We start from the raw sequence: 12,015 nt of genomic DNA, 5'->3' as shown, positions 1-12,015 counted from the left end.
TTCTGACTAAATCTAAAAAGGTAAATATATGTGCACTTATATATTTCTATATGTTAAATTTTCTCTTGACCATTCTAGCAAAAACCATGAATGAGTTTTATTTAAAGGGGTTGCCAATAACAGTAATATCAAGCATCTCCCTTTCGTCAACTTTTGTCAATCAGCTGCTTGGTAAAGGTGCACAGGAACTAGAGGTTTATCCCTAAGTCGCTAGAGCAGGGGTAGGGAACCTATGGCTCAGGAGCCAGATGTGGCTCTTTTGTTGGCTGCATCTGGCTCTCAGACAGATCTTTAATAAATAGTGGTGGCTGCTGTGTGTTTCTTAGACTGATCACTGGACACAGGCAGTGATTTTACCGCTGCCTACGTCGTTTGTACGACCATTGCCGCCATTGTCTAAGCCTGGGTCAAAGAGAAGAGCATAAGAGCGATAAGGAGCTGGCTGGAGGGAGCGCTGGTAAGTGAATAGTCTTTTTTTTTTGGGCGGGGGGGGGGGGGGGCGTGTGCTGTGGCTTCCTGTCTACTTGGGGGCATGTGCTGTGGCTACCTATATGCTACCTACCTAACTGGTAGCCCCCGGTCTTTATAGGAACCCAGAAAGTGCTCCCTTAAATCCGCAAGTGGTGGCGCACGCGCTGGCCAGCCGGGAGACGGAAAGTGGTGGGTTGAGTGAGCTCGGAAAGGGGCGCCACCACAGAGGGGCACGGGTGTGCCTGCGATCCGAGACCTAGATCGCAGGGGCACCCGTGACCCTGGGACTACCTATCTACTGGGAGGTATGTGCATATGGTACGGCTCTTACAGAATAACATTTTTAAATATGTGGCGTTCATGGCTTTCTCAGCCAAAAAAGTTCCTGACCCCTGCGCTAGAGTATCCAAATTCAAAAGTAAAGGTAAAAATCGATTTTGTACATACTCAACAACAAAAAAAGCCATACCTGGTGTAGAAACATGTGCAGCATGCAAGCTTTCACTTTGTGAAAGTTTGCTTGCTGCAGTGAGTGCAAGAATTCCCCATGCCGGCCTACTCCCCCGCTGGTCGTGGCCCTCCTCGGTGTGGAGATAGCAATTGCGATTATTTCAGGGCTTTTACACCAATTTTTTTGTCATAAAAGCCCTGAAAGTCTCCCCCATGGTGTGTAAACTCCAGATGGCACAGACAGAGCTCCAGCAGAGCCAGTTGCGGAAATTATTGTTTACATAAGAATATGTCTAAGACATGGAATTTAACAGCCACGGATGAGAGTAAAGTCAGCCACACATATCAGCGCATACCATTCTTCAACTGGGATTGTAGGATGTGAAAAAGAATCAAATTAGCACATGCTGAGGTTTTTTACTGCAATCGCAGTCTGTGACATGTACACCTAAACAGTTTTGTTTCCATTAATGGATACAGAACATTTGCAAAAAAAAAGTTGCACATATTCCCTCAATAAACTTTTAATCTAATATTGAAAAGACTTCCATACAGTTGAAACCAGAAGTTTAAATACACTATATAAAAAGACACATACCGTATATACTCGAGTATAAGCCGACCCGAGTATAAGCTGAGACCCCTAATTTTACCATCAAAAACTGGGAAAACCTATTGACTCGAGTATAAGCTGAGGTAGGGAAATGCATTGGTCACAGACCCCCCCAGTATGTAGCCAGCCTGCCCCCAGTAGTATACAGCCACCCCAGGCTGCCCCCAGTAGTATACAGCTTGCCCAGCGTTAAAAAAAATAAATAAATAAACTTATATACTCACCCTCCGGTGGCCCCGACGTGCAGTGCTGCTCCCCCGATGTCCGCGCGGGTCCTCTTCTGGCTTCCGCGCCCGTCTTCTTGCTTCTCTAACTTCGCGCCGGGCACCGCCATTGCTCTCCCGCGGACGGCGCCTAGTATGATGCGTCGCTGCTGCCGTCATACTAGGCGCCACCTGGAAGAAAAACACGGCGGCGCCCCGGCACGAAGTTAGAGAAGCAAGAAGAGGCGTGCGGAAGCCAGAAGAGGAGCCGCACGGACATATATAAGTATATATATTAAGTATTGACTCGTGTATAAGCCGAGGGGACGTTTTTCAGCACATTTTTTGTGCTGAAAAACTCGGCTTATACACGAGTATATACGGTAAGCATGTTTTCTTAGTATCTGAGATGAAATCAGAATAAACCTTTCCCGTTGTATTTGGCAAATGGCAGAATAATGAGAGAGAACTTTTTCAAAAGTATACATACTCTAAGATTACTATGCCTCTAAACAATATGGGACAGACCCATATTGATGTCATGTCTTCAGAAGCTTGTGTGGTTTATTGTGAACATCTGCGTTGATTTGAGACTCGCCTATGGATGTATTTTGAAGGAATACATGAAACACTGCTTCTTTGTGTAATATGGGAAAATAAGACTATATATTAGGAAGAGAGTAATAAACTTGCACAAGTCTGATTTATTTTTTGGTGCAATTATGAGATACTTGAAAGTGCCTCATTCATGTGTACAAACAAGATGGGAATATCAAGACAGGTTCTGTGTCTCAGGAATGAATGTGCCTTGGTGCAAAATGTACAGTTCAACCCAAGAACAAAAGCAAGAGACCTTGTGAAGATGCTGGTAAGGCTTCTTTTACACAAACGGATGCTACGCCCCAGCCAGGATCTGGGTGTAGCATACGTTCTGCTGGAGAGGAAGACATGCTGCTGGTCCATACGAACGGAAAAAGATCACACGCTATCATTTTTCCGGAGACAGTGTGGTACAGTGATAAGTGTGCTCACCGCACAGTGCACTCCAATGCCCTCCTACAGCTAGCAAACAGCCTCCATATGTGGTTGTCAAAGGAGCCTATGAGTGTGTCATTATCCACGAGTACAGTATAGACATTGACTGAAATGTTTGGAATGGAAACCAGCTCCTACATTTTTTGGTTCCAGAGGGGAACTGAATGAATTGCCTCACTCCCAAAATAAAAAAAGGAAATTATATTATGTTCACATTTTCCATGCCACATTATTGTCTTTTTCATTTAATGTGTACCTTTATTGTGTGCATATGCACATCTTCTTTTCCCTGTAAAGCTACACATGACCCATTCCACCAGCATTCTGATGCTGATAGTGCCGTTATTTTTCTGGGTTTGGAAAATGTTGATTTCTGCACCAGGATCTACGGGTCACTTACTTGATATTGATCAAAGGTTTGTAGTGAAAAAGCGTTTCTGCTGCCAGTTTATTTCTGCAGTGTGTGTATAGGATTGTCATAAATCACATACCCTACACTGCTACTGTATTAGTCAGGCTGCACAAAAACATGATCCGCCTATGGAAACAAACCGGTATGTTGGTCCAATCCTACAGACCGAAAACATTATGCAGGACGGAAGACCTTGAATCATACAAGAGCACAACACGCTGGGGTCCTGGGTTCAAGTCCCATCCTGGTCGATATCTGCAAAGAGTTTGTATTTTCTCTCCGGGTTTGCGTGGGTTTCCTCCAAGTCCTCTGGTTTCCTCCTACACTCCAAAACATACTGGTAGGTTGATTAGATTGTGAGCCCCATTGGGGTCAGGGACTGATTTGGTAAGCTCTGTGCAGTGCTGTGTAATCTGTGCTATGTAAATAAAGGAATTATTATTACCACCATGTGTTACCTTTCCATGGAAAGCAACTGCGGAGGTAGTGCCAGATTTTTTTTCCCATATATTCCCATACTGTGCAATGTGTTGTTTGTGGGCTGAACACATTCGCCTGCAGCTAGCCTAGGGCCACATTCACACAACCGTTATGGGGGCGTATATACGTCCACATAGACAGCTATGGTGACCAAGCCGTGGTACAGTGCCACAATAGCATGCGCTCTCTGTATGTGCTGATTCCTATGGAGAGGGGATTTACTGGGCAGCAAATGCATCATGTGTGGAGATAGGCTTCATTCAGACGCCGGTTGCCCACGAAACCGTCCGACATGTCCTATCTTTTCACAGGGTGCGGAGCGGTACTGCTCCCGTAAGGCGCCCATTGCCATCTATGAGGGACGTATATTGGCCGTATATACGTGCCCCATACGGCAGTCTGAATAGATTTTGAAAAGTGGAAAAAAGCAACATGCTGTTTCTATCTGAGGCTTCCATGTGAACCACCTCGTATACAACAGTGTCGAAGATACACATCTCAGTGACTGTACTGAGCGACACTGGCAGCACCGCCCACCTGCAGGACATGGCTGCTGACGTGTTCGGAGCGTCCTAGTGAGTGCCTAAAGGACCTCAGTTGTACTGAAAAAGATGGGGGTTTTGAGGTGCTTTACACATGACTACACTTAATGAAGGGACATTCTGCAGAGGCGGGGGTGTCATGACGCTGGATCAGGCATCCTGAGGACGGACATATGACGTCACGAACGTGAAGGACCCCGGGATCTGTCAGAGAATCCTGGAGACCGAGTGCAGGTAAGAAGTGGGCAGCAGCCAGGTTAGCTCGGGTGATCGGTGCCAGGCTCAGGACTGTGCGCCTCATAGCTTCCCGGGCAGCTGTACAGCACCTTACATCTATCACCGGTATCTGTCCTGCTCTACACTGTGACCAGGAAGTAATCCCACTCACTGCCACCATCATCATCATAGTGATCACTATTACAGGGAAGAGTCACCGAGTGACCTGGGAGAGGAGATCTTGGCAGCTCACAATGGCAGTAGGGGCAAAGCTTAGGAGGCGGGTAACCAAGCACTTAGCTGCTGCTGCTGCTGGCAAACTTTTCCTGTTGATCACTATGGACACTGTGATCTCCAGGCTACAGGAGTGGTGTAACTGGCCCTAACGTCATCTGCAACCCCTGCCCTAGGAGACGACACTGGTGCTCACCCGAATCCAGCCCAGACTACCAAAAGATTATCTAGCAGGTAGTGAATGGGCGTGCAATCCTCTCTGGCAGTGTGTGAAGTTTGTCCAAAGTTCATTGAAACATATAAAAAAAAATTACTGACACATGGGGAAAGATCTATGAAACCAAGATAACATCTGTCTTTGTTGCCATAGAAAATCACAGAAAAATATTATTGGTTGCTCTGGGTAACAAGTACAGTTTTCAACAACAGATTGCTGCATTCAGGGGTCTGTTCGCACCGCAGACTGTAATCCTTACTAGATTAATCTTGGAGGGTCATTCTAGTACCGCTTGTTTGCCTTTCCTATTTTGATCTTACAAAGCAAATATGTGCTGTGATTTGTTGCTGATTTACTCAGTTTCATAAATGTATCCCCTTGGTCCTTTAATATTTTCTAAACAATATCAATAAAAATCAAATATAGTCTCTTTCTGTTTGTGCTTTAGTATGTTTTGTAACTGCCATTGAAGATTGATTTACTATGGGGGTTTGTTACAAGTAGCATTGATGTGTCCAGCCCAACTCTTGACCTGTTTCCATGTGAGATATATCTGTGTAATGAGTAGTAAAATGTGTGTACAGGAAGTGTTGTATCAGGCATGTGATACTATGATCTACAAAGCGGAGATACAGGAAATAGATGTTCATGTAAAATGTGGATAGATATCCAGTTCCCACCTTTTTCTTTAACCGACTGTATCACTGGTGCTGTAGCTCACAGAACCACAAGCCTGATGAGATGCTTACCTTTAATATGATGCCATGTTTCTGGTTATTACAGAACCGAAGATAGGGACATTTCCATCTGCACTCACTAAACCTTATTCATTTCAGGAAAAATGTGACTCTTTTCTTCATTTTCACATGACTTTGGATATGTTTTTATAGTTAAATTTCACATAAGAGAGAGAATTCTAGATAGGAAATTTTATATCCTACCTTAGGGGCTATTACTTTAATGGGGTAACTGGTGATACAGTTACTTTAAAGGACATCCACCACCAGAATGAAAGATTGTAAACCAAGCACACCGACATACTGGTGTGTGCCAACTCTGACACAATCCACTTATGTTTTGACTTCTTATGCCCTTGTTTTTAAGAATAAAGGGCTTACTGCTGGGGGTGGGGGGTGGTAGATGAATTGATGTGTGAAAGGGACACGGATTAGAATGCCATGGATTATATTTTCTTTCTGCACTACACTTTACATGTTCTTTGGCCATACTTGGGCTGCACCCCACAGGACAAGTATAACTGTCAGATTAATGACAATATGTTATTAAGTTGTTTTTTAACCTGATTTTCTAATGACAACTTCTCCAGTTAGGCTCCTTTATAATACAATCAGGAGGAAAAAAATTATGTGAATAGTAGGCTTGTGCTTTAATCCTTTAAAGAGAATACATCATGCAAAATAACCCCCATAATCTAAATGGATTTTCATAAACTGCCATTAGAGAGCATTGCCTCTATCCCTTCATTGTCCCTCTACATGCCTGTAAACCTAAGCAATGAGGTCCTAAAGCTGTATGCAAATTACCTGTGAGATGTCCAATGAGTCATTAACATATTAAAAAAAAAAAAAAAAAACAACAACAATAAATGGTCTATCCCAAGGATAGGTCCTCAATAGTAAAGTTGTGGATAATATTCTCTACTTATGTTATTTCTGGCTATTGTTGTTACGTTCTTTGAATTAATTGTATTTTCTTTTTTAGACATGTACGTCTTGCACTCTTTCATGGTTCTCTTTGTGTGGAGTATGGTCCCTTCACTAATAACTGGGGACAATCGATATAAACAAGGTGATACAGTAATGCTGTATGTAAATAAAGTGGGGCCATACCATAACCCACAGGAGACCTATCACTACTATCAGCTTCCAGTGTGTGCCCCTACACAAGTCCGTCACAAGAGCCTGACTTTGGGAGAGGTGCTTGATGGAGATCGGATGGCAGAGTCTATGTACAAAATATCATTTCGACTTAACATAGAAAGAGAGGCCCTTTGTGAGCTCAAGCTGTCTGTGAGTCAGGTAAGATATTATCTCTGACCTCATAATATGGACCTGTTTCAGGTTTCCTTGGCATTGATATACAAAGCACTTTTTGTTGGCATGCAATATTATTATAAATGGATAACAGTCTGTTAAACTAAGATATGTCTCATATAGGCCTCTTTTACACGACCATTTATGGTGGCCATAGGCTTGCCGCACGAATGGCAGCTAGCATACAGGGTGAGGAGTGCTCCCCTTCTCCAGCCGGCCACATTCTGCTGCTGGGTTCCAGGTCAGGCTTAGCACAGATATGAGGGAAAGAGGCCTTACATGGAATGGAAATTATAGCTTTAAATAAACTCCCGGATAGAAGGATATTATCATATTTTGTGTCTCTATTGTTTCTTGTTGACATGTATCAAAAGTATACAAAATGGGAAGTTGTTCATTGGGTCACAACTTTATATTTGTAAATGACCTGCAAAAATTGCTAGGTGATCTAAGATTGGTTGGTTTGGGCAACTATGCCAAGTTCCCTTTGTACTAGCTTCAAGTAGTGTACAAGTTATGTGTTCTGTACTTTTTACATAGAAAATATAGCAAAACAGACGCCACGTTTGTAGTACACATCTGTAGCTATAAGGCCTCATGCACAAGATCAAGCAAAATTTGCAGGCCGCAAACAACCGGCTGTATGCCATTGCTTGAGACGCATCTGACATTGCTCTGTAAACTCTGCTGATGTCTGTAAGAATAACTGGCAAATCCTAGCTGGAATAGGACCTGCTCTATAATTTGCGGCGCAGCAGTCGACACCATAGAGGTCTATGGTGCTGTGACTCAAAGTATGCGGCTAGTTCTTGACACAAAGATACAGTTGTATCATGAGGCTATACATTACTATACATACTTTAGTGACCTGGCTTGAGTGAAATCTTGCTCATTCAAAGGAAGCCAAATAGATTATATTGTGACCAATACAAGTAATTGTATGTAATTCTAAAAATATACTAGATAAACTGGTTGTTAAAATCAGCTGGTTCGGGCCGGTTCACATTGGTGTTTTTTTACACCGCATGTAATTGTTCCAATGTGATTTGTTTGTGATTCCCAAGTGCAGTAGTGCACATCCGGGCTCCTCAGTTGCAGATTCCATTTAAAATGGTGGGTGCCACAAACCTGTAACCAGCACTCCGTAGTCTAGTTAAATAACAAACACGTCAACAGAAACAAAAGATGTGATCTTACCCCTAGGCCTCTTTCACAGTGTCTGTATTTTGCATCATTTTTGTTAAGCCAAAACCAGGAGTGGGTTCCAAACACTGAAGAGGTAAAGAACACTCCATTATACTTGTTCTCTTTATGCCTTCCATCTGGTTTTGGCTTCAAAGGGCGCTGATGCGAAACACTGATAAGATAATGACGGTGTCAAAGTGGCTTTGGTGGATTTGGATTTGTCCAATTTCTAATCAATTTGAATATGTTACATGAATCATGCTGCTATTGGTGTATCTTAAATTATGGGTTCAGGGCATTACTGATAGGTGAGTCATTCATAGAGCCACAATTGTCTTTTCAGAATTCTGGAGTAATGTAAACCATCTGAAATACCTTGAGCTGCATTTATTAAGAGTCTTAGACCATTTTACGCATGTTTCCAACTATGAAAAGAGCGCTCATCAGTAAAAGGAGGCGTAGCAAGCTGGGACAGTCTGTGAGCCAAAAATTATGCCACTGCACCAATATTTTGGCACAGTTTTCAGGAGCAAACTAGTCCAACTAATAGATGGTATAAAGGACGACTCCACAGTCTTGTACTGCTCCAGATTTATCATCCAACACAGTGAAAACTCTGGGGCAGAATAAGGCTGTCTTGTCTATCTCTACACTGCACTACTCTGCAAAACTTTGATAAATCTCCACCATTATGTAGAATTGTGAATGATACACAACCTTTCTTTTACTTTTCCTTCAGGTAGAGGAGCTGCGCAAGGCCATCGAGGAACTGTACTACTTTGAGTTTGTTTTGGATGATATACCAATCCGAGGATTTGTAGGATATATGGAAGAGAGTGGTTTCCTTCCACACACTCATAAAATTGGTCTGTGGTCTCACCTGGACTTCAACATTGAATATAATGAAGATCGTATCATATTTGCCAATGTTAGTGTCCGAGATGTGAAACCATTTAGTTTGGATGATGTGAGGGAGCCCCTCAGCCTGACACACACTTATAGTGTGCGCTGGTTCCCCACAAGTGTGACATATGAGAGGCGCGGGGACCGCCTTAGAGACTCTAGCTTCTTCCCAAAAAGCCTGGAGATTCATTGGCTTTCCATCATAAATTCCATGGTGCTAGTTTTCTTGCTATTGGGTTTTGTGGTAATAATCCTCATGCGTGTTCTTAAGAGCGACCTAGCACGGTACAATTTGGATGAGGAAGGAACAGATGACATGGAACAGGGAGACAATGGATGGAAAATTATACACACAGACGTTTTCCGCTTCCCACCTTATCGAAGTCTCCTTTGTGCTGTGCTTGGAGTAGGATCGCAGTTTCTTGCACTTGGGACAGGTAATGTTTAGAAATTTTAAGGCAGATATTTTTCCCCCACAATTCCTACATTCCAGTCATTAATTTATTCTTTCTACAATTAATATTTTGCCCATTCTCTCTTAGGTATCATTGTCATGGTTCTTCTTGGCATGTTTAATGTGCACAGACACGGTGCTATCAATTCTGCGGCCATCTTACTATATGCACTCACTTGTTGCATCTCGGGCTATGTATCGAGTAATTTTTATCGACAAATGGGTGGAGATCGCTGGGTATGGAACATTGTTCTGACTACTAGTCTTTTCTCAGGTAGTTGACCTTTTTTACTGTGTATGCCAAATGTTACTGTTATAAGATTTGTCTTTATTTCTGCTTTATATCTAATCTAGGAAATTTTAAGTGTAACTGTTGTTTCATTTTATATCCATTTTTTTTATTTATTCCCAGCCCCATTTTTCTTTACTTGGAGTGTTGTAAATTCGGTTCACTGGGCAAACGGTTCAACTCAAGCTCTTCCAGCAACCACAATCCTCCTCCTTATCACTGTCTGGCTTCTGGTGGGATTTCCACTTACTGTCATTGGAGGCATTTTCGGTAAAAATAGCGCAGGAAACTTTGAAGCTCCATGTCGCACTAAGAACATTGCTAGAGAGATTCCTTCACAACCGTGGTACAAGTCTGCTCCAGTCCATATGGCTATTGGTGGATTCCTACCATTCAGGTATGAGAACTTCATAGACTTTTAGCTACTAACCTAGAATTTGTACACCTGTTTTAAACTTTGTCTTCCTTCACTTATAGTTGTCCTTTCTTTCTTTACAGTGCCATCTCTGTGGAGCTCTACTACATTTTTGCTACTGTTTGGGGACGAGAACAGTACACACTATATGGGATTCTCTTCATTGTATTTGCCATCCTTCTCAGTGTTGGTGCCTGCATTTCTGTAGCACTGACCTACTTTCAGCTGTCGGGTGAAGATTATCGTTGGTGGTGGCGGTCCATTATGAGCACAGGATCCACCGGAGCTTTTATCTTTCTGTACTCTGTTTTCTACTACTGGCGTCGTTCTAATATGTCAGGAGTTGTTCAGACTGTAGAATTCTTCGGCTACTCTTTCCTTACTGCGTACGTCTTCTTTCTTATGCTTGGAACAGTCAGTTTTGTAGCATCTCTTCGATTTATTCGCTACATATATGTCAACCTTAAAATGGACTGAGGTAGTGAGCCAGGGACCATTGTGCTTTAAATGCTACAAATCGAAAAATGGACCAAGAAAATGGAAGCGGCTATGCAATGAGGGGCCCGAGATCATGCAGCTAGAAGGAAGTATTCCAGCAACTGAAATGGGGAGATGGGAGAGCGACTTATATGGAGAATTATTTAGCACAAGGACTATCATGTTTGGCGTCAAGTAGTGGGAGACTAAGTAAGCAAATAGAATCCGGAAATAATGACAAGTGTAATATAGATCGCTCTCAAGTGCTTTGTGGGAAGGTATGATGGACACCTGTAACTTTGCTGAAAGCATTTTTCCATTTCTGTGTCTCTGGTACTGCTATGTAATCTCACTGTAAAGAATGCTTCCAATGCCTACCTACCTGCCTGTCATAATCCGGTTACCTGATGCTGCTGCAGAGAGGAGAAGTCTTCTTCACAGTGCTGCTCTCTCTCTGGCCAGGTGGTGGACTGGAATGGATCTGACTTGTCTTGTTTCATGGTCTCCTGGGTTCTCTCTGGCCTGTCAGACAGTCACTCGCTCTCTGCTGGACTTCTGTACAAATATATTTATATCTTTTGATTTTCCTTTTTACAAAATAAAAAAAAAATCTATATATCAAAACATAAGAGAATTTATTCCAAGAGCAGGCGCGTAACTACAGCGCTAGCAGCCATGGCATCTGGCACACTAAAGAATAGTGAATGTGCACCATTATATAAATATTATACAGCATAATATGTATATAACAGTGAAATCTTTTACAGTACACTGCTGAGTCGGGAACTCGGATAAGACATGTCGGGAGAGGGGCGGCAGGACTAGGAATCTCTGATCTCAAGTTTCCTGCCGTCTACTTCCCCCATGTGGTCTGCAGTTACTGGAAAAGATATGTACACTCAACCTTGCTGGGAAGGAAGACCGCCTGGTGAAGCCAGAAGGGGGCCCCATTCAGAAGTCTATGTGGCGCCCAGCCTATCCTAGTTATGCCCCTGCCAGAGACCTATGTTATCCATTCCAAACTAAACAGAAATCTATTATGGACAAAATAATAGGGGTTCTGCCTATAAGAATTAAAAAATAACACCACTTGCCTCTGTTTTACAAGGAATCCAGTGCTAACTGTTAGTCCACCCAATTTGTGAATGATGCCACTGTACCAGTACCTGGCACCGTCATATGCCATAAGTATACATGTATGAATAATAATAATAATTCCTATATTTATATAGTGCACACAGATTACACAGTGCTGCACAGAGCTTGCCAAATCGGTCCCTGTCCCCATTGGGCTCATGAATCTTATGTCACAAGACCTAATTAAAAACTTCCTTAAAACTTGATCTTTGCTGTATGTAAAGTAAC

The 12,015-nt window shown here is 42.7% G+C and overlaps 1 protein-coding gene across 3 annotated transcripts; it reads left to right on the top strand.

Annotated features, from left to right (window-relative positions):
- Positions 1-4,289: 4,289 nt before the first annotated feature.
- Positions 4,290-10,751, top strand: TM9SF1 (transmembrane 9 superfamily member 1). 3 transcript variants are annotated; one of them, XM_072150744.1, is made up of 6 exons: positions 4,290-4,440; positions 6,596-6,912; positions 8,852-9,452; positions 9,558-9,743; positions 9,882-10,155; positions 10,257-10,751. In XM_072150744.1, exons 2-6 carry the CDS (start codon positions 6,598-6,600, stop codon positions 10,648-10,650), a joined length of 1,770 nt encoding a protein of 589 aa, XP_072006845.1. In that variant the 5' UTR covers positions 4,290-4,440; positions 6,596-6,597; the 3' UTR covers positions 10,651-10,751. The 3 variants fall into 3 exon arrangements, with proteins under 3 accessions (XP_072006845.1, XP_072006846.1, XP_072006847.1); XM_072150745.1 differs by lacking the exon at positions 4,290-4,440 and adding an exon at positions 4,527-4,548; XM_072150746.1 differs by lacking the exon at positions 4,290-4,440 and adding an exon at positions 4,681-4,702.
- Positions 10,752-12,015: the final 1,264 nt, after the last annotated feature.

This window comes from Engystomops pustulosus, chromosome 1 (assembly GCF_040894005.1).
Source record: "Engystomops pustulosus chromosome 1, aEngPut4.maternal, whole genome shotgun sequence".
Taxonomy (NCBI): domain Eukaryota; kingdom Metazoa; phylum Chordata; class Amphibia; order Anura; family Leptodactylidae; genus Engystomops; species Engystomops pustulosus.
Note: the sequence above shows the minus strand (reverse complement) of the source record. Positions and strands in the feature narration are given on the sequence as shown.

What these genes read in the sequence shown, in the direction of transcription:
- TM9SF1 (XM_072150744.1), top strand. Translation starts at nt 6,598, where the DNA reads ATGTACGTCTTGCACTCTTTCATGGTTCTCTTTGTGTGGAGTATGGTC. An exon ending in TCAAGCTGTCTGTGAGTCAG is followed by an intron (nt 6,913 to 8,851) that starts GTAAGATATTAT and finishes CTTTTCCTTCAG; the next exon opens with GTAGAGGAGCTGCGCAAGGC. An exon ending in GACTACTAGTCTTTTCTCAG is followed by an intron (nt 9,744 to 9,881) that starts GTAGTTGACCTT and finishes ATTTATTCCCAG; the next exon opens with CCCCATTTTTCTTTACTTGG.